Raw genomic sequence first — 21,955 nt, 5'->3', positions numbered from 1 at the left:
AAGCATCGGCCGCTCGGAGAGCTTTGTGGGGACGCGGCGCAGCGCTGCGGTCATCGCGCGCTCCAGCTGCGCGTTTGGGGACGTGACATCGGTTAGGGTCCGTGTGCGGCTACACCGGCTGTTTAAATACATTACTGACGTTATTTAAATTGCAGTCAGACCAATACATGAATTTGATGAAAATATAAAGGCTATGAAAATAACAACGAAGCCCTGACAGATCACCAAAACTGCTTCAGACGCATCAACATGACTGCCGTACCCACGCGCCAGCTGTGGGCTTTAGTTGTTCTCCCCTGCTTCTAACAGTGTCTGATCAAGACTACCACACACCGACCTTCTCTTAACCTGGGTGCTGAAGAATCGCATTCATGACATGATGTGATGAGTCAGAATATCAAGCTGCAGGTCGTGTGCTGTCTGTGGTGTGTTTGTGTGATCCTGAGGAGTAGAGGACCGCTCTTACAGGTTGGAAGGAGGCACAGTATCAGTGTCTTACCGTCAGCGGCCAAGCAGCTCTGCATCATCAGCATCAGCACCGCGCCGATGGTCACAAACCACCGGGCCAGCATCCCATCCAGCGCCCGCGTCCTCTTCCCGTTCCTCGGCAAGCAGGCGGCCACCATCCTCGCGTTCGGGATCCATACCGGAGAGGAAGAGCAGGGCTCTCCTTTATTATTTACCCCTCCAACCCCGGGGCCACAGCTGCCGCTGCTGGAGAGGAGCGCATGTTTGGGAGCCATTGGTCAACCAATTAATCCTGAGTGGAAAGCATCTAACGGCGCTGCTGTGGTGAAAGGCATCCGATCAACCTGCCCCCGGTGCGGACAAGCAGGGCTCCGCTCTCCATGAGCCTGCTGGAGGCTGCGAGGAATGATGAGAAAACAAAGATTTGTATTTTTGCCTTGCGCGTCTCACTGTCCGTCTGTGTGTGTGAAGTCTGTGGTGCCCCTACTGCGACCGCAAAGCGCTCTCCATCTCTGCTGGCAGCTGCATCAATGCACACATGCGATACCGGAAAACTAAGCATGCCGCCTTCAAAATAAAAGCCTTCAATAGCCTTCTAGCAGTGCATTCGGGATGGTTTGGGCCTTCTGCCTGTGCTTATTACATTTTGACCACTCTATTTTAAACTCCAACCCCAACTTTGACGAGCAACACTAACTTGCTGAAGTATCCCCTTCAAACATGTTTGCAACAGAATCAAACTAACCTGTAAGAAAAGCCAGAAGTTCAGTATGCGGGCAGCACATAACCATGTCTTTCTTTTCTCCGAGAACACTACAGAAAAAAATGAAAGGAAACTCATCAGGGTGTTTTATATAGGCTGGGTGAAGTGTTTGATAAAAGCCTATAGTCCCTACTCGGAAGTTTTATACAGGCCCTAATGCCCAACGGAAAGGATGATCACTGTGGGGAATATGCATGGCCTGCTTACTCCCGTAATGCTGTCCCAACACAGTTCTTAACTCACTGGATGTGCTCATCCTAATTATCAAACTAAGGCTAAAATCAAGACTAGCTGGTGAAATGCAATAGCAAATTCTCTGCACTATTGTTTAATAGGATGCTGCATCCTGAGGCAAAAATGGTACAAATAGACTAAAGCACTAAGACAAATTACACTCTTAACACAAAACACTCATCTGCACGCTCATTTAGTCCCAGCTAGAGCATCACTCTTTGTGTGCTTTGACTCTGTTAATATAGTTCTTGTCCTGTAAAATATAAATTGATAGGCTTCATTTTGAACGAGCAAAGTGCCAACTTCCGGTCTCGCCATGGCTAACTGTAGCTAGCTTAGCGCAGCTTCGGCCAGGTAGGAAGAGCCTGCGTGTTTGGTGTAATTATGGAGAAAATGACAGGAACAGGCTGGTCATGACGGCCGGACTAATTGCCCCCACCTCTAAAAACGGAGAGGAGAGACGTGACAACTCACTTATGGTCTTTGTTCCTCCTTTAATGGACCCCCCCCCCCCAACACGGAGCCCGCTGCATCATTAAAGGACCAAAAATAAAGGCAGCAGTGACGCCAGCGCTGCTGTGCCGTCAGATGTGTTTTGGCAGATCTGAGTAAAGCAGGAGGCAGGCGGCCCCTGGTGGGAGCCGAGGGCAGAGACACTCGGAGCTAACATGACAGCCACGCCGGGGAAATACACTCATCATTAGGCCCGGTCCCTTTGTGCCCAATTTACTGTAAAAGAAATAATGGAGGAATCATTATTTTACCGCTGGAACACCCTCCGGGCCCCTAAATGTGTAAACACCGTGTTCTGTCCTCAGAAAGCATTAAAGCTGCACTGGGGGACACTCACTCACCACAACTTAGCTCAGCGGCTTGTTTGCACTAAAGCGCTGCCCCCAACTTTGGCAGACATTTTACATTTATAAAAACAGTTAGATTAAGTTGAACAGAAAATGTAACATTTGGTTTATGGACATTGACAAAAAAAAAAACAACAGGACTTGAGAGCCTTTCAGGGAGAACCGTGACGGACAGGCTGGTGCGGGTGCGACGTTAGCGCACAAAATGGCGGCGCTTACTTGAAAAGCTTATTATTCACAGGAGAAGAGGAATATTACACATTAAACTAAAAAGATAAAGCAAATGTCTTACCCCAGTTGAGCCCAGGCTCTTTGCCTGCAGTACAACGTCGCCATAATAATAAAGTTTACGTGTCTAAAGACGAGGAGACGCTTTGGCGCCAAAACTCGTCGCTCGCGCTCGGACTCTAAGCTGGCTAGTAGTTCAGGGAGCTTCTTCAGCTGTCATGGCGGATTAGATCAGGTGTGACCGCTGGTGTTAGTGATGCGACGCTGCATTTTAATCACACTGTTAGTTACACCTCTGTTTCACGAGTCAAAGTGTGTGTTGTCGGATGGAACAGAGGCAGCATCGCCCCCACGGCCGAGCACTGCTGTTGGATATGAGCCCATCATGGAGGAAAGATGGTGTCTGTCTGTCTGTCTGTCTGTCTGTGGCTGCTAATAATTAACAAAGAACTGCGACCGAAGACGCGTTAATGACCGTTTAGAAAAAGTGGACTGGAGAGTTTTTCTCCAAATGCGTCCTGCTTATATTGGTCACAGTTCTTTAAAAAATACTTTTAGGGGTTTCTGTACTTTGTGCACTTTCCTGGAACAGAAGTAATATCAGTCAACATGACGTTATGAGACATTTAAAACCCTCATATTTATTATTATATTGTTAAGTGTATATACATGTTTATGATAACAGTGGTCATTATTTGTCCTATAATAAGTAGTAACATGCTATGTGGACCTCTATATTGTGCAAACACTACTTAACATGAAACCTTTTCTTTCTGGATAACTTGTACTTCCTGATAAGATACTGTTCTACTTCCATGTTTACTACAGAGCACTGTGCTCCACTGTGTCTTTGGCTACTGTTAAATCCTACCATGTTTCCAGGAGTGTTCACTGGGAATAAAAGCACGCATTAAGTAGATGTTGAAGTTGGTCCAGATGTTTATCTGCAGATGTTCCTCTCAGGCTGTTTGTAGCCTGAGCAGCGAGCAAATAGTAATAGTAATGTATTTTTATTTTGTTTCAGCTAGTTTCCAGAGTGGGGTTTGCTTATTTGAGTTCAGTTTTTATCAGTTACAAATGCTGAGTTCTTCTTTTTTTTTTTTTTTAAGTTGCAGTATTGGTTTCATGTTATTACATTACAAACACAAGGCAGTGTGAAGGCAGCTGACTCAGTCACGTAAACCTCCCAGATGAGGTGAAAATCTCCATCAGTGCCTCCTCATGATTCATGTGTTCACACGCTGCACCAAAGTGACGCAGACTAACACTTAACACACATCCTGTGGATTTTTATTTGATTGTTTTAAGGTTTTATTGTCTAGTTTTTGTTTTTATTTCAATGACTAAATGTTTTTTCATACATAGTTTTAGTTAACTATAATAACTTACTGACAAATGTTCAGACTACTGACAGAAACACACTTGAGTTAACCTTCTGGCCACTCCAGCTAAATAGCAGTGAAAGCTTGTTGTTAAACAGTACCAGTACATGACAACAGCACATATACAAGTGTGCATATGAACAAAGACAAGAGTGACTGAAGCAAAAGATCTTTTTTTTTTAATTCAAAGTGAATCTTGACATAGTACACCATCAATTCATAATTTGACACTCACCAATAAGAGTCACCAAGAAGGAACCCGCTTTTTGTGACAAAGTACATAAGGCTTGGTCACATTGAAACTCACTGAGAACTAGAGGGGGGAAAAGAAAATGACCGCAAACGGGTAAGACACACATTATTACATCCAAACAATAATCATTTTCCCAGTCCTCATATTGTTGTATATTGCACAGTGCAGTTGCTACATGTCAAACTAGTGTAGCATTTAAGAAAAATAAAATAAAAAAAAATTAAATCATAAAGCCACACAGACCTACACATACTTAGAACAGTAACAGTTTCAATTTAGCAATCGTGTCTACATATTTGTGTCTAAATACAATAATATCAACCCGATAATTAGATAGTTGTGGTACAAAATCTACCTAAAACATGTCGTAGGGGCCAAATTTCACACAATTTATTTTTCAGCCCAGTACCGAAATGAGATGTTCAGACGGATGTTTGTTGCGTTGCTTGTTTTGTCATGTGAGATCCCAGTAAAAGCAGGCCTGCCTAAAGGGACCAAAGCCTGCATTTCTGAAAGCAGACTACAGCCTAATCTCTGATATATTGATCAACAACCACATCCAGTCATTGTGTATCGCCACATCCAAAAGGGACAGAGAGCTCAATGTTCTCCTCATGTTTTAGGATATTTGAACAGTCCTCAGGCCTGCTTTGATACTTAAGGCTGCTGGGCTCCATGTGTTTGTTGAGCTTTGGATGTGGGATTGTGTGACCCACTGGTGACTTTGATGATGCAACTGTCAGCATAAGGCTGCAGAGAGACGGGATAATCTGTCCTAAGCAATCAACCCAAAGTGGTGGGGGATTACGACGTGGGACATCACCGAGGTGGGACCTGTGCTCATCTCATCACAGGTGCTGAGCTGACGGAAAGAACAGACGCACGGGCACCGACGAGAGAGCCTGCACACCACAGGGTGAGAAATACTACGGGCTACCGTGCAATGACACACGCCCATCAGTTACAACTCTAGGCTGCCAACTGTGCATCCTCTCGTTTGTCTAAGAATCGTTAACACAGTAGCATATTAGACGAGTACACAAAATACGCCCAGTACAAGCAACACAGCAAAAACCACTACAATGTAATACATCAAGTAGATGAGTACGGCAGTGCACTGCTGCCAGCGTGACACGAAAAGATTTGCTCAGTTTCTTCCAAATGAGAAACTTTGTATTTTTTTTTACAAGATCCTTCTCTTTATGACACGTTACTGGATACCCAATGATTCCATTTTTACAAGAAAATGTATAAAAAGAAACTGAGTAAATCTTTTTTGTCAGTGTGGCAGTGATATGCTGCCATAGCTGAGGATGGGACAGCGTTGGACCTAAACTTAAACCTGTATGACTGATGGATAAAGCATTTTGAAAAAAAAAAAGAAAAAAAAAAAACCCTGACTGAAACACATGATGATATCTACCTATGGTAACAGCTGCATACGTGGCTGGCAACAACATCCCAATCACGTTATGAGAGAAAATGCTGCGTTGCCATCCGAAATGCAACAAATAACTTATCTGCAAACCAAAAACAGATGTCTCAAGCTCCACAAATACATTCACCGTGTGAGAATAAAGCTTTGCATTTGTGTATATTCAGGCCCTATGTTTTTGAGTACTGCACGGTGTTCTTGGTGAGCGCAATAAAACATTCCCTGACTTGTACTTTCTTAGGATTCTGTAAAAGAAAAAGAAAAAAAATAAAGATTGTTTTCAGACCTCATCTTAGTCTAACAACTTTGGGGTTTTGTGATGTGAAAACAGGAGCTGATCCCCTTAGAAGCAACTAGTCTACTAATTTTCGGACTGCTTTGATAGCAATGCAAGACGTCATCTGTCAGCCACTTGATTGAAAAAGGCACTAGTTGTACAGTACGAAGAGTCGCAAATACAGTCCAACAATGGAAATAAAAGCCATGTCATCAGAAGAAAACTAGAAAAATAATTGTACACCAACAACACACCGGTTACAGAATCCAAGAGTGAACCCAGCCTATGTTTGAAATACTGATGCTAAATGCACACAAAAAACAAAACAAAAAAAAAACACACACACACACACACACACACCAAAAAGCAACAGAATAAAAAAAAAAAACTCATAACTTTCATTACAGCAGTTTACAATCACTTCAGAACAACAAAGCCAATATACAGAGGCACTAGCATATAGGAATAGCAATCAATATACTTAAAATAAAACCCCACTTCTATTGTATCTAGTCATTAGAACTACAATACAAAAGAGAGAATGCAGGCTAGAATGAGATTAATCCTCTAAATTCACAGCTACGAAGTGGCAGATAATCAGTACATAGCAGCTTATTATCTATACATTCCAAATACAATTTGCCAAACATAGCTCAGAAAAATAAAACCTCAACCTCATTTTTTAAAATAGAGATCTCACAATATATTCCAATGCTGATAACTGCAACAGTATGCTGGAGGTGAAAGGAGAAATAGTATCGACCATGCTTCAGAAATGATTAATGAACAGTCTTTGGTGCTGATTGGAGTAAAATACCAGCTGATACGACAGGTAAAGACGTAGCTCTACTACACACTGGAAATCAAAAACACAAGATCAAGGCTATGCATCCACCCTGAAGGAATGTATCAAAACTGAGAAACAGGCTTCAATACATGGACAAAAGGTTTGTCTCACACAAATATTTGAAACAATTACAGATGCACCTCTAACACTCAATAGCCCAGCAATGATACTGTTGATAAGTTGATAAGATTATTTCAAACACTGAGAAGCATTTCAAAATAAAAACATAAAACAATCTTTTTTTTTAGTCTATGCCACTCCCAAAAACTAAAACATAGAATGCATTAATGCAAGTCTAGACTAAATGCTAAATAATAGAAACACAGCAACCCAGAGGCTATCTAGATTGTATTGCAGTTACAGTAAACAGTGACAATACTGTTATGAATTAAGTACTATAGTGAATAGAAATCGATTATCAAAATATCAAATCACTCTTTATGTACATAAAAAGCTCATTCAGTCAAAGCCCTAAATATGCAGCCTCTAGCTAAAGCAAATCCATACTCTGAGTTATAAAGCAAACTGAAGTCCAACATTTGCCAATATTAAAACATTACCACAAGCATTATCCTCATATCTGTCCTATAAGCCCATCAAATTCAGAGTCTGAAGGTTAAGTGCTGCAAGCCCATCTAAATTTACAATCTAAGCTCCTGAAGTAACGTCATAGACTCTGGTTTTAAGGCACTGGGAGACGGCAGCAGTAAAGTCTGCCTTAAACAAAGACAGGAGCGTTCGATCCTGGTTAATACAGACTGGGATGGCTTAACAAACAGATCTGACCGGCTAGCACATGCTACAAGGCAACAAAGATAAAGGGAAGCGGAGGCCGAGCGCCCTGACAGCAACAACAACAAATGATTTCCAGCCTCTAATTAGATCATATTCTCTCAACACTTCTCAAACAACAAATGACAGGAGGTAATGTGCAAAGGACACATTCTTAATTAAAATTTCCATATCATCATCTTGTGTGAATTCTCTCACTATTGTGATGCTGTCTCATAAAGCTCTGCAGCTCCAATCAATCATCGCCTCCTCCATTGGCTGACATCATTTCGAAAGAGGTCCTTTAGAGCTGAAGATGCTCTGACAATCAAACACGATCGCCGATACTGACATCAAACTCCAGATTACAGAGGCTGTGTCCCCATAAAACATTATCTACAGCATTGTTTGCTTTTCTCTCAGTCCCCTATGAAACATTGTTACCCATCCTCTTCTCGTTAACCACCTTTTCCTCTTCCTCGTCGTCATCATCACAGGTGTCCATTTTGTGCTCTGCTGCTAGCTCTACCCGCCCAGGTCGCAGCCCCAGTCCATTTCCCGTTGCCCTTCCTCACCAGAAGGTACTGCTGCGGCCCCGTCCTGCTCCTCAGATATAAGAGAACTGGGGGTTGTGGCTGAGCTTGGTGGGGCTCAGAGGGAAGCCTGTGTAGGCGGCCGGGGAGGCCATGTATGGGTGAGGAGGGGGGAAGGGAGGCTTGAACTGGTGTGGGTGGTGGCCATAGCCTGGCTGGTGATGCGGGTGGATGGTCGGGGAGGGGAGGAGCCTGTGGGGATGTGGAGTGGGGTGTCCAGGGTGGTGGGGGTGGGTGCTGATGCCCAGCGTCACCTGGTGAACTATAGCGCCTCCTTGGGGGTGGGAGAGACTGTAGCTGTGCTGGAGGAGAGGGGGAGGAGGGCGAGAGGGCAAGATGGGGTGGGGGTGGTGACCAGCGGTGAGGGGGCCGTTGGGAGGGTAGGACAGCAGGGTGTGTGTGTGCGGGGCGGCCGAAGTGTGCGTGGGGCTGCTGTGCGACAGGTGTGTGAAGGTGTGTGTGTGGACAGTGGGGGGGATGTAGGCGTGCGGTCGCAGAGGCCCATAGTTGCCGTTCCACTCTTTGCTGCTGTGGTTTGAAACGTATGGCTGCACCTGAGAGAGAGAACAGACGAGCACAATGACAATCCATCAGACATCCAGGTTCTTATACGGAGCAAACAAACAAGGTCTGTAACATGTTAAAGCTTGTGTTACTGAGCCTGAACAACCACCTACCAGGAACAGCATCCCCAAAAAAGAAAAAGAATTTTTAAAAAGTGGCTGCTGCTACAGTGCAAGACTGCAATTACCACTGATACAACTGATACAACTGTGTCTCTGTTTAAATGGAGAATCAGAACAGCTTAAAGATGCATACCAACACCTACTGTACAGTACTGTGTAACATCACATCATTTCAACCCTGCGCTGGTACAACCAGCTAGCAAATCAAATCAAAAACCACACATCAAAAGATACACCACGCCTGAGTAACAAAGTGTCAGAATGCATTTGTGTTTACATATCTGTGTGCTTCTAATACAGCGCTTAGGAAATACTACCCACACCAGGGTTTTTGTATGAGCTCATTACCTGTTCTTATGCAACTAAGCCACGGAGCCCCTATTATTTCCATGTCTACTGTATTTCAAAAAGTAAAACTTTCATCAAAATGGGGTAATTTCTGCTGAATACATGGGTCATCAATTTCATGTTCCTGTCATTTAACTTCATGCCTGCAGCTCTGACAAAGTAAGTCCTGGAGCTCCACTACAGAACTCACACCTCCCCAGTAGCACTCATAAATATTCAGTTCTTGCATGATGCTTCAGTGCATTATGAAGAGACACTAACCTGTCCAAAGCCCAGAGGGTGCTGCTGCTGCTGCTGCCCCGTCCCCTTTTGCTGCCGGGACAGGAGGGGGGCGGATGGGAGGAGGGGGACGGAGGAGGGAGTGCTCTGTTGTCCTACGAGGCTGCAGCGCCCTTTGGACCGGGACCAGGACTCTGAGACTGGGACAGAGGGGAAACAGAAGTGAGTAAAGCAAGGACATATATACTGTAAAAATAGATGGCAGGTTCAGTCCACATGACCTGCAAGACTAAAGACAGCGAAGCAGACCGACAACTACAAACAAGCATGCATACCAAGGAGAAAAAAAGATTCAGATAGTCCAGTCCATACTTTTGTTCAATAAGGAGAACATGAAAGACATATTTGAAAGATATATTTTGCCAGTTAGAACTTAAATCCAAGTTTTCCATCTGAAAATGCCAATTGCCACTGACTGATGAAATGTTCTCATTTTAATGAGGAATAGCGTTGCAGGTCCATTCAGTTAACTGCGTAAGCATGAGAAAGGTACCAAACTGCAGCCTAATTGAGCATTTCTGAGAAGGCTGTGCAATGCACAATAGAAAGATTTTCACAAACAAAATTTGCATTCAAAGCAAAAGCAAGCAAACCAGAAGAGGCAATATGTGAAGACCAGTGTGTCAGACGAGTCTTTGAGACACAGTCAAAGATAACTGCAAAAACTCAGGCTTAGTAGTTGAGTTTAAACTTTGAACGATGCTTCTTGACTGACTTGGACCAAACGGAGTATAAATGTCACTGATGAAGACTAAAAGAAATATTTAGGTAGTTGCATTAAAAGTTGTGCATTAATAAAAATTTAAAAAAACAAGAATGGAGGACTTTGGTCATACCATTATAGAGACATAGATCAATACATGCTGGCTGAACAGACGTACTGCTGAATACTGCAGAAGCGTGACACTCCTCCTGGATTACAGTTGGCGTGGACAAGGCTTTATACTATAGCAGGGCAACAACCCCAGTGAACAGAAGAAATTACCTGCTTCAGGTGAAACGTGGGGTAGCGATCTAATGTAGTTTTGCATTTTACGGCCACAGTGTAACTGCAATTTCTGCTACTATAAAAGACTCATGAAAGTGTTTTTTTTCACAGCACCATAAAACTAGATGATAAAATCCATAAAGTTAGGGATAGAAAGAAACAGATTGTTGGCACTCAGACAAGGCACCTGAGGAGCAAAGCTGATCCATGGACTCTGATCTGTATCAGTTTTAAATTCACTCCACCATTAATAGAAATTACCATCTGGGGAGAACAGAACAGTGAAACTGGTCTCAGATCAGTGTCTTGGGGCACCTTTTGCTGCATGGCAAGAACCAGTGGAGAATACAAAGGCTCTGTGTCAATACCAAATGAAATGCATCCACCTTTCCCTCCATTCCTAGAAACCAACAGAATATGTGTTTGCTGTACGCTGGCTGAAGTAAATTCTCCCTCTTATTCTAGTGTAAAAAAAACACCCAGGATCACTGATGCAGGCATAACTGAGGAGGGATTTGTTTTAGTTACTTAAGCTGCAGTTAGGATGTTCTTTTGAGGGGTTGCTGACAGTTACTTAAGGGATTAGCAGGAAAAAAATCTGAATGATTCATTCAAAATCCAGCCAAAGTGACTCAGATGAGGAGAGCTTCTATCATTTTACTCTCTTTCTCCACTTCGCCATCAACCAACCTGCTTTGGCTTGGGATATGGTTCACTGAAGCTTACTCTAGATGTTGACACATTCCAAACGATACACACATACTTAAAAGACACTGTCTATAACCCTCTAACTGTACATGTGTAATCGGCCAGGAATGAACACACTAGCTCTGCATTTGTCCATAGACTTTTGCTACCTTGAACAAAGCTGATGTTCTGATGGAGGGAAAGTCATGAGAGGACTCTTGGGCAATGTTAGCATTGCCTCCCTTGGATGCATCTTTGAGGTATCAGAACAACAAAGCCAGTTCTCTGTTGGTGTCTCTTGATCACCTGTTAAAGCCTCTATGACCCACTAGGGGGCGGTAAGCCCCTACTGCTTCCATATGACCTGCAAAGCAGACAGGCCAAAGCACAGATGACAGACCACATGGCAGGTGGCAAGACAGGGACACATTTTCTTGGGGGGGTAAAATTCTCTGTGTTAGTGCACAAACAAGCTTAGCTTGCAAATTTTCTTCTCACCTATTACATCGCTCACAAGTATAATAAAAAGTGATGGATAAACATACAAGCTTTGTTTGTTTTCTGTTCCCTGTTGGACAGGTTAACATTCCCACTGACCCATTCTCTGGACACGCTCCTCTGTCCCTTGAGTGTTGTTGTTCTGCACTCTCATTGGTGGAACCACCATTGTCCTAACGCCACGAGGACTCCTGCCCTGCGCTGCAGGGGAAGGCATTGGTGCTACCATGGCAGCCAAAGGTGGGCGGTTGTTGTGGTTACTGTTGTCAAGGTAACGGTAGGTACTGTTGCCACGCGGGGAGGTTGATGTGTCGGACGTGGGGGAGCCTTCCACTGTGTCACAGCCGCTCTCGTGGCCGTCGTCCTCTGACATGCTGAATACAGAGGAGAAATGACCCATTAAGACGACAGGAACTTTGGAGGGCATTCCTCTTCGTGCAACATTACGTCCTTAGTTATTTGGACAAAAGGACACACATCCACACACAACTACCTGTTGGGTCTCTTGCATGGTGAGACAGAAGGGCTCGACTGAAGTGAGTTGGAGGCAAAAGAACTGGTGCTGAGGCTGCTCTCAGGGCTGCTGAGGGAACACACTCTCTCCATAGACACGCTGGTGTTTCTGCACGCCTCACACACACACTCCTCTTTACACCTGTGGACAGAAAAATGCAATCTGTGTTCCAGATTTTACTTAAACAAATACTGTTACAGAAGCTACTGAAAAGAAATAAGTGCTCTGACTTTTTAATTCACTGTTCTCAGTTCAGCATTAGAGTGAGATCTTCCCTATGTCTTTGTATGGCCTTGAACAGGTTGATTTTGATAATCCCTCTTTGATGTTACTCACTCGCTTAGACGGCACCTCTGAGGATCTTCATCTTCCCCCTCGTCCTCTCCATCAGTCAGTTCGCTGCGGATGCTGATCACACTGGGAGCAGGGCTTGGTGTGTCACCCATCAGAACCGCCACTTCTCGCTGTTGTTGACTGGACAGACCCAGCTGGCTGTTGCCATTTGGTGGCACCTCTTTGAAGCAGCTCACTTCCTCCTCTACATCATCTTCCTCTTCATCTGTGTTTTGAACTTCTGGTTGCCTGGTTTCCACCAGAGGCGCCTCCCTCTGAGGCTGCTCCCTTCGTGTCACTGCCTGTCCAACAACATCGGCCATCTTGGGGGTCCGACATGATATGTGAATGTTGCTGGCGTGGGACAGGTTCCTTTTAATAGAGCAGTGGATATATTAGATGTCAATAAAAAGACAGAGCTGTTGAACTTCAAAAGGCATGGCTATGGAGCAGACTTTCACCTGTTGTGACTGTGTCTGTTCCTTTTATTGGCTGGCTGGGGCCACACAACATGTGCAATGCCGATGTTGATTGGCTGATGAGCAGAGAGGGCTGACATCTGATTAGTCAGGAGAGGTTGTTGCATCACTGAACTGTAGTGGCTGCTGTGGGGACGCACTTTCCTGTTAAAAGGTATCAACAGAAAAAACTAAAAAGAGATGCAAGAGAAACACAGTGCAGCCTTATACTTTGGGTAACAATATGCAGCAGGAATAGATTATATGCTATGCTCTGATGAAAGTAACCACAACAAGAATTCTAAAATAATATTACTACTACAACTTAGCATTTGATGTGTTCTTTCACAGTGGTCTGTCATTATCATGCACATTTTCAAATGGAAAAATCCCCGTTGGAATCCAATTTACAAGCATATACACAACGTGATGAAAAACCGTTTCTCCAATGGAGGTCTAGAAATCAACAAACACTACCCTTGGTTACTGTGCTGCATGTAAACACATCGAAAGCGATAAAAAAATGTTTGACTAGTGAAAGTCTTCAAGCCGGGGATTTCACTGGTTTTTAAGTTTGGGTGACTCAGAGTAGGGTGACTCACCCCCAATCGCTGATCCTCTGTGGGCCGGCTGTGGTGTCGTTGGCAAGGGAGGAGGGAGGTGGTGGAGGGGGATGAGGGGGAGGAGGACCCACTGTGGTCATCTGCTGCCAGGCTGCTGGGACGAGGAGCTGCTGCCCCCTGCTAGACCAGGCCTGCTACAGGAACCGAACACGAAAATCAGGGACGTTCTGCACATATCTATTGATCCCCATAGCTATGATCTGTGTTAACTTCCCAAACCAAGGCCCGATGTTGGGGTCAGAGGGAAAAAACAATTCCAAAACCCAATACTGCAGTCTAGGATACACATGCTACAAACCTATAGGAAATCCACATTTGGGTCTGTCTTACCTGAGCAATTACACCAGGCCTCACAGGTAAGGGTTGTATAGGAGGGGCCTGAGTTACCATGGGAACAGAATACCCTGCTGGTTGGTTAAGGTTACCTGTTAAAAAACATTGTAAAGCCAAACCATCAGTCATTCTTGCACCTAAAAAAAGGCTAAACTTAATAGCATCTTAGTGAAGCTACGGCACCACTCATTTACAGTTAGGCACTTTATATTGAAATATAATCCTTCTCATTACACTGTCAAGCATTTTTAATATGCAATCTCTGTAAGCATTGTATTACTTTACATCAGTAAAGGTTTCAGTACTTTTTAAACATCTACATACCTTGCATGGTGGGAGGACACAGAAGGAGGGCAGGTGGGAACGAGTCACTGCACCCAAACTGACCATTCCCAGTTGCAAGAGCTATCCCAGGATGCAACACTGAAGGAGCTGACTGGGTTATAGCCTACATCCGAAAAGAGTAAAAGGAGGCAATGCAATCAAAGAAATGGAGAGTGGCAGGCAGGTAGAGAGAAGAATACAGACGAGAGTGGAAAATGTGAAAAGAATAGTCAGAAGATGAATTTAGAGGAAATTAAGGATTGAAGGCGGAAATGAAGTGAATGACAATAGAGAGACCAAAGTAAAGCACAGACAAGATAAGAAGATCAGCAATAACACCGTCACAGCAGACCGACATACTAAGACCAATGTTCTGAGATGATCTGTTATAGCAGTGTTTTCCCAGAAGAGGGCGATGTTAGGTCAACAGTACGGACAGTGCAGACACGGTGCACAGAAACATTACATAACCAGCAAAGAGACATATTCATAGGCCTTTACTTATGTTCTCTATCAGGACAGACAGGCGTTATTACAAAGAGACAATGCGTAGCGGTATCATTTTCAACTGAAATAATGTAGCCACTGCCGTGTTGAATGGGGGACTTTTTTTTTTTGTCCTAGAGACTAATTCTGGAAGCTAAATGGCAGCATTAGTAGTTAGAACTGTACATATATATAATAAATATAATATGGAGGTAAACATGCCCTAATTCAGTAAGACAGAAAATGTACTGGTAGCAAACAGGCACATGGCTTCAGTATGTTACCTGAGTGTGGACTGGTATGTTGCTGTAGCCCAGAGGAATGCCAGAGGAGGCAGTGGGGGGCACAGGCGGTCTTGAGAAATGAATGGTGTTCTGATTCAGTGCGTCAAAAACTGCATTGGTTGGCCGACTGTGGCACATGTCCATGATGCGGAAAGATGACTGCACACTGGAGGGGAGCAGAGGAGTTGTAGTGGGATGAGAAGGAAAACTTTACAACTCCTTTTAATTATAAACATTTATGACATCCCTTTGTACATCAACAATTACTACAGAAAAGAATAACAAAACAGAACAAGAGCGTGAATGCCAACACATTTGGAGTCAATGGCAGTTGTAGCAGCCTTACTGGTTACTGTGTGGGTAGTCCAGCAGATGAGTCATAGTGAGGAAAGGTTGATTGAGGACACTGGCGGGAACAGTCCGGTCCTCAGCATCGATCAGCAGCATGCTCTTCAGCAGAGACACAAACTCCCTCCTGTCTGCCTTCTCTGCTTGCATGTCACTGTTATCAGGACTCAGCACCAAGTTCACCTGATAGATGGAGACAGTGAGGCACATGGAGACAACACACTGCTTGAGAATCACGCAGGGCAACAAATCGTGTCACAATTAAGAAACCCTGGAGGACAATTTATCCATCAGTGGCTGGTGGATGTTAACATTTTAAGAAGTTAATTTCCCACTTTTGTTGGACTCACATGTGCTATATCGTCCAGACAGCTGAAGATGTACTTTCTGGCCTCTTTGGATTTAAGTCCCGTCTCTTTCTCATGCTCTTCTGTTGTCTGGGGAAGGAACAGAAATTTGAAGACAAAAAATTCTCCAGTATATAGGCGCAGTATGCAGAGACCAGGCTGCAGCCGGATGTGCTATGTTTAAATGTTAAGGAATGAACGGTCAAAGTATTCCGATAAAATATACACAGGCGGGGAGCAAATGCGCATTTCCATGCAACTATGTGGTCAAAGTGTTCAGCGGTCCAGTTTCTGCCCTGAAGGACATAGACAAATAAATATTAGGCTAACATTTATTTAAAATGATTTAGAGTCAGCTCAGTTTCACATTTCCAGTAGCTCTCCTAAGGCTTCTGTTGGCTTTGTCCTGTTTCCCCAAAGCTTCCCCAGCTGTTTCCTATTGGGAATGCCTCTTGAATCTCCAATGAATATCTTGTGCTCTTTTCATTTCAAATCTCACCATCTCAGTTTATACACTTATGTGTGTGTGTACACATGTGTGGCCCCAGCACCGCAGGGATCTGATACTGTTAACGGTGTGTGGTTGACAGAAGGATATGCACTTTGTGTCTGCAGGTCTATAGCATGTTTGCATAGCATGTGTCTGTACTGTATTTGTGTGTTTTGTGTACTTTTAGTCTCCAGGAGGCGTAGGGAGAGTCGGACTCTTTGGAGAAGAAACGAGAGGTCTTGGTCCCCTTGTTGAGCAGCTGCTCGGTGGGCAGGCCCTGAGTCTGAGAGATGTAACGGATCTGAGATACAGAAGACAGAACAGAAGAGGCATAGAAAAGGAGGGGGAGGCAGGAAAAGTACGAAAAAATGTTTATAGTGAAACGATAGAGCAAAGAAGTGAATGAAAGTGGAAAGAGAGAAGGAGAGAAAAGACAGACAACAGTTTACATCACAACAACTTAACTGAAATGAAGATGATCAACTTCTAATTTAATTCATTTTACCAAGTTACTGAAAATATAGCCTGCAGTTCAGCTGATACTACTCCAGCTATACACAATTTTGAACTTCAGGTCAGCAGTTAATCAGTGTGGGGGTAAGTTTAGAGGACACAATTGCTCAACTATTACCACAAGGGAGCATAAAGAAACTATTTTTTTTTTTCAGGAAGAGGAAAAAAGAAAATATCATCCAGATGAGAAGTGAGTAACATGAACTGTCTGATATTTAAAGACCAATGGTATAATGATAGTTCAAACCTGAGTAAGAATATATTCTTGAAAGACAACATGAGGCAGAAACATCATCTGCAACGTGTACGCTTTATAGATGTTTTACTCTGCAACTTGGATTTTGTCCAACAGCTGGTCTATAAGCTGCTTGTTATCTAATACAGCATGCTCAACTCGCTGCACTTCAACCTTTACTGCTCTGCCAAGCTGACATAGATGGAGTGCTTCATAGGCCCAAGGCGGATGCAGCAAACAAGCCACGCACACAGAGACGGGAATGGGAGATGACACATGGCAAAGTTTAGCACATCTAAAAAATATATATTGCATGCAGTGAAGATAAGAGCTTTCAAACCCTGCATTACTAAAGAATGCAGTCCATACTGAATGTAGCCAAAGACACAGCACTAAATTCTTAACCTACAGAAGTATCCTCAAAGCCTTGTGACTGTAATTTCCTTATTTAAACTTAGACTGACACATTGCTATGTGGCCAATGTAAGGAAGAGGGATAGCGGTGATAAAGAAACTTCCCTATGATGTCTTTTTTCCAATATACCTTACATACAAATATGAGAAGTTACTGCCCAGTTAGTCAGTTCAGCTCACCTGCCCCAACCTAAACTCCTACCCATCAGCCTACATCAGTCTCATGTTTTACCCACATTTTAATGTGTTTGCTCATCATGAGATGTGAAAACATCAGATTTCCACACAAACAAAAAATGTGCACCCTGGTCAGAGTTGGGATTTACAATGCTAGCACACCACGACTGAGCATGCCAGTCACACTGGTCTGGTCTGGTTCAAAGGCTGAGAGCATCGGAGCAGCCAACAGACACGAGGAGCACTGCCCTGCCTCACCCTTCCTTTCCTTGTTCTAGCCAGCATTACACTGCCCTCTGTTTCCATCACTCTTCCCATCACATCAGTTATTTTTTGATTTGTTAGACCATTCTGAGACAAGACTCGATTTGTTTACAGCGTGCCATGCCATTAACATCCATAGCATGAGTACAATGACACAGCCCAAAAAAAGGGGAGCGATTAGGGGGCCAGCCCTTGGTCAGTTACCCCTTCTCTCACACTCACAACTCCAAACTTGACAGGTCATGTCGTTTCTCTCTGTGCAATAGATTTTACTGCCTGTGTGCAACTAAGTTGGACCGTTTCCTTGAGCATAAAAATTTATATTTTATGCTTTTTATTGCTTATTTCAATGAGTTCAATGAAGAATTAAAGCCCTTAGAAAGTGTGATTTCCAGCACAGTGTGATTTGCCAGTTAAAAGTTATGTTCTGTATGCCCCTGTGAGAAGAACCATCTGTAAATCTCCCCGATATGTGCCGACTTTTCCCAAGAATTCCTTCTACTCTCTGACCTGCCCCGTCTTGTCTCGATTACCTCTCTCAAAACTCCATGATACTCCAGAAATCCCATGACCAATGGAAATCCTGCAGTGATTCGTTTTACAGCCTGTATGTGTGTGTGTGTGTGTGTGTGTGTGTGTGTGTGTGCGTGAGTAGTGTGCACATGTCTATGGCCCAGAACAAACACACTGACTGGCCAGAGGGCACTGGACTGAGAACCTGCTGATGGTGCACTGAACGCTCACCACAGTGTGTGTGTGTGTGTGTGTACATGTCTACCATCAGGCTTATGTTTATAAATACATTTTGCTGTGTAGAGTGGAACTGCAGTGAGCCTTGGCATAGCACAGCATACTTTTGGGGGCTCAATGTGCACGCGTGAGTGTGCGAGTGTGTGTCCTGGCATGGCCCAGTGGGTCAACAGAGCTGTCACTGCACAGCGAAGCTCTATCAGCCACAATCTCTGACTGATGATTGTCCAAAGTGCTAGCTGCTGCTGGAGCCAGAAGTGACACCTCACCAAAAAAACTCCACTAACGGGCACGTGCACACAGGGTCTCTACAAACAAACCATCAGCTCTTTAAAAAATGTTAATGAACAACAATGTTTTGTTCTTGGGTGCACTGTGGGTGGTAAGGCCATTTCAAACATTTGGTCTGGTAAAGAAGTCAGAGCACTGGGGAGCTCTGTGGATGCACATAAAAGGTCTAATATTTTTATTTAACTTAACAACATGCCAAGACACAACATTATCACTTTTCTTTTGCAAAATATTGAATTCACACACAGTAAACATGTTGGCTATAGTAAAACACAGGGTAATCCTGTACTGGTCTGTGAATGTGGTGTGGGCCTTTTCCCATGCTCCCTCTCCCTCGCCGGGGGACTACATTTGAAGTCCCAGTTGTGTAGTTTAGACCCGCACAACCCTGTGGGAAGATAATCACACATTGCCAAGAACAATTTCCTGATTCACTAAGCTCAGATTTGTATTAGGTGGATTTCATGCTGGATTTGTTGGACTTCAGTCATATAGCGAGACAGAGATCAGGGAGCAACAACAAATAAAGGTTTAACTATATAATGAACACACTGTTGAATTTTGGCCGCTGGAACAGCAAAGATAAGCACAGAATATGTATTCTGTAATCTGTGAGAAATCTCATTTCTTTCTGTTTATGTGTCCTCTTTACTCCCTCTCTCTTGGCAGGAGAGAAGGATATATCTTTAGGGTCTCTCCTTCCTTCCCTTGGAGAGGGTGTGTGTGATACAGTAGCTTGTAGTTCTTACATGTGTGTGTGAGACGAATGTTACCTGGTCGTACTCCAGTGCTCCAGGGTAAAGGGGCCAGCCCAAGAAGAGCTCAGCTATCACACAGCCCAGTGACCACATGTCGATGGCCTCGCAAAATGGCAGGCCCAAAATAATCTCTGGAGCCCTACAGAGAGAAAAGAGGAGCAGAAAAGGTTACGTCTGGGAGTTGGTCACCGTGTAGTCACACAGTCACAGCCTGGAGGACAACTGGAGGGCTATGGATTCCCAAGAGTGGCAAGGCTAGGGGTCTCTACAGCTTTTGCTGGATGGACTGAGCTCAAAAGGAGAGGGTGAACTTAAAGTCATTTTGGTGAACCAAAAGTTGAGATAGCTTAGGGGACAGTGCAAATGCTGTCAACCGTATAAAATCAATATTAGTGGTGACTCTATGATTCCACATACCGTTTCCTGGATAGAGAACAGCAATAATAAAAACTCATCACTGTTAAGTGTTAATCCAACAGCAGAGCAGTCGTTCAGGGTGTTCAGTGAAAACATAATATTAAGGATCATTTGCTGGCTAACTAATCCTGGCCATCAATACCTTAGTGGTTGCTTATTATGAAGGCAAATGTTGGAAAAAGGGAAGATAACATTTAGCTGCTGTCACATTTACCGTTGTTATGTAGGTTTTGTATTTGAATTTTCACTATTATTGGAAAAGGGACCAGTTGTATTGATACTTACACCACAGTTGCACTATGTCATCAACAACAACCATTTGGTCAACTAGCCAGTAAACAATGTCTCATTTTAAGCTGTGCATTTATACTTCATGTATCCACGTGTCTTATATGAAGTACAACAAAATCCACATTTACTCTCTGCATATCATTTTCGCCTTCTTATTGCTTTTCCACTTCAGATAATTTTCCAACCTGGGAACAATGCATCTTTCAATTTAATACAATGCAACATCACCACAAACTGCAGCCTACAAAATGACCACTCAGATGAGTCACTACCTTTCTAGCACAGTCTCACAAAAAACTGTCAATGTAAGAATTTATTGCAGGTCTGTTGTGTTGTGTTTATTCTGGTGTCTCAGTGTACACTGTAAGAATCAAATTGAAAAAAGATCTGTTCATGTAACAGAAGAAATGATCTAGAAAAGTTCTTTGCAATATTCCATCAGATGGCTGAGAAACCTTGCATGACGCATATAAAACTCTTTCTTGTTTTCTTGTCTTTTTCCCATTTATAGTTCTAAAATGGAAAAAAGCAGAGATGGCAGATGGGGCATTTACTTTGGAACTGGCATTTTTAAATTACGTCATGGTTAAGGTATTACCTTTGCCTCATTTTGAAAATTCTGAATAAATGTCACAAATTTCCACTCAACTCATCATCTTAGTGTCATTTAAAATGTAAAACCTTAACTGTATTTAAAGGAAACTGATTTGAAAAATGACGTTTGGCTAAGAGTACCACGAAGCATTGCACATAACTGTCCCTGTGCAAGAAATTACACATCAACAGGTTATTCAGGGATCTCAAATTGAACATTATACCCATATGACCCATACAGTGGTACTGCAACAAAGAAGTAAATATCATCCAAGGAATGGACTTTGCCACTTACACAAATCAAATGGGACAAGTAATCTTACGGCAGCAGTGTGAGGCGGCGTATGAAAACAATGGGCTATTAGGCCTGGACACAGCAGCTGAGCAACAGTGCTGCAAATAGCAACCGCTGCTGTGACGACCACAGGGGAAATGACTGTTGCCAAGCAACAACCGGACGCAATACCATAATGTAACAGTATTACAGGGTGATAAATGGAGCCATTGCTCATCGTTCTGTGTGTGTGTGTGTGTGTGTGTGTTTCCATGTGTGCATGTATGTTTGCATGTAGACACACAATGTTGCATCACATTTACAGACGACCCATATTTTCTGCCCTCCTTAGCCTGGAGGAGGAAATTACACTTCAAGAGGAAGATGCCAGTTATGCAGTAACAAAGAGAGCCTTGGGGGAGACTGCCTCAAACATTTACAAAACACACTGCAAAGTGAGATGTCCAGAGAGGTTCACCAAAAAAAATACAGTTAAAATACATTTTAACGCTTCAAAGGAAAATAATATATAGGAGATAAGATATTCACATGAATTCATGCTCATATAAAAGGCTAAGATATATAGGTATAGGTGGGCAAACTACACACCTGCAACAGCAAAAAAAAATCAACCACGACAAAAAACATGTACACAGACATGATATTGGTTCTCTTGCACAGCTTTCAGTTCTGCTTAACTCACGCTCTACAAAATGTCATATAAGGCCGAATTAGGCAACTGCACAACATTTCAAAAAACTAAAACCAATTTACTATGCTGACCTAAGAGGAAATAGATGGGGACATTCTGTTTTAACTCCATCATGTCCATGGACTCTA

At 43.3% G+C, this 21,955-nt stretch overlaps 2 protein-coding genes across 2 annotated transcripts in view; both read right to left on the bottom strand.

Annotated features, from left to right (window-relative positions):
- Window positions 1-743, bottom strand: part of kiaa1549la (KIAA1549-like a) — a 91,938-nt gene extending 91,195 nt beyond the window's left edge. Inside the window, exon 1 of the mRNA XM_070831322.1 lies at window positions 500-743. Within this exon, the coding sequence (XP_070687423.1) occupies window positions 500-743 (244 nt within the window). The remainder of the gene's footprint in view (window positions 1-499) is intronic.
- Window positions 744-4,092: 3,349 nt separating this feature from the next.
- Window positions 4,093-21,955, bottom strand: part of LOC139201067 (homeodomain-interacting protein kinase 3-like) — a 29,165-nt gene continuing 11,302 nt past the window's right edge. The window contains exons 5-18 of the mRNA XM_070830285.1: window positions 19,555-19,678; window positions 16,319-16,438; window positions 15,651-15,737; window positions 15,299-15,483; window positions 14,953-15,118; window positions 14,183-14,306; window positions 13,856-13,950; window positions 13,505-13,659; window positions 12,906-13,067; window positions 12,448-12,816; window positions 12,091-12,252; window positions 11,697-11,971; window positions 9,407-9,564; window positions 4,093-8,665 (exon numbers count right to left, since the gene is read on the bottom strand). Coding sequence (XP_070686386.1) covers window positions 8,126-8,665; window positions 9,407-9,564; window positions 11,697-11,971; window positions 12,091-12,252; window positions 12,448-12,816; window positions 12,906-13,067; window positions 13,505-13,659; window positions 13,856-13,950; window positions 14,183-14,306; window positions 14,953-15,118; window positions 15,299-15,483; window positions 15,651-15,737; window positions 16,319-16,438; window positions 19,555-19,678 — 2,722 coding nt within the window. The 3' untranslated portion in view covers window positions 4,093-8,125. The remainder of the gene's footprint in view (window positions 8,666-9,406; window positions 9,565-11,696; window positions 11,972-12,090; window positions 12,253-12,447; window positions 12,817-12,905; window positions 13,068-13,504; window positions 13,660-13,855; window positions 13,951-14,182; window positions 14,307-14,952; window positions 15,119-15,298; window positions 15,484-15,650; window positions 15,738-16,318; window positions 16,439-19,554; window positions 19,679-21,955) is intronic.

The sequence above is a fragment of the Pempheris klunzingeri genome, chromosome 5 (assembly GCF_042242105.1).
Source record: "Pempheris klunzingeri isolate RE-2024b chromosome 5, fPemKlu1.hap1, whole genome shotgun sequence".
Lineage (NCBI taxonomy): Eukaryota > Metazoa > Chordata > Actinopteri > Acropomatiformes > Pempheridae > Pempheris > Pempheris klunzingeri.
The sequence above is the reverse complement of the archived record's forward strand: the minus strand, read 5'-3'. Positions and strand labels throughout refer to the sequence as shown.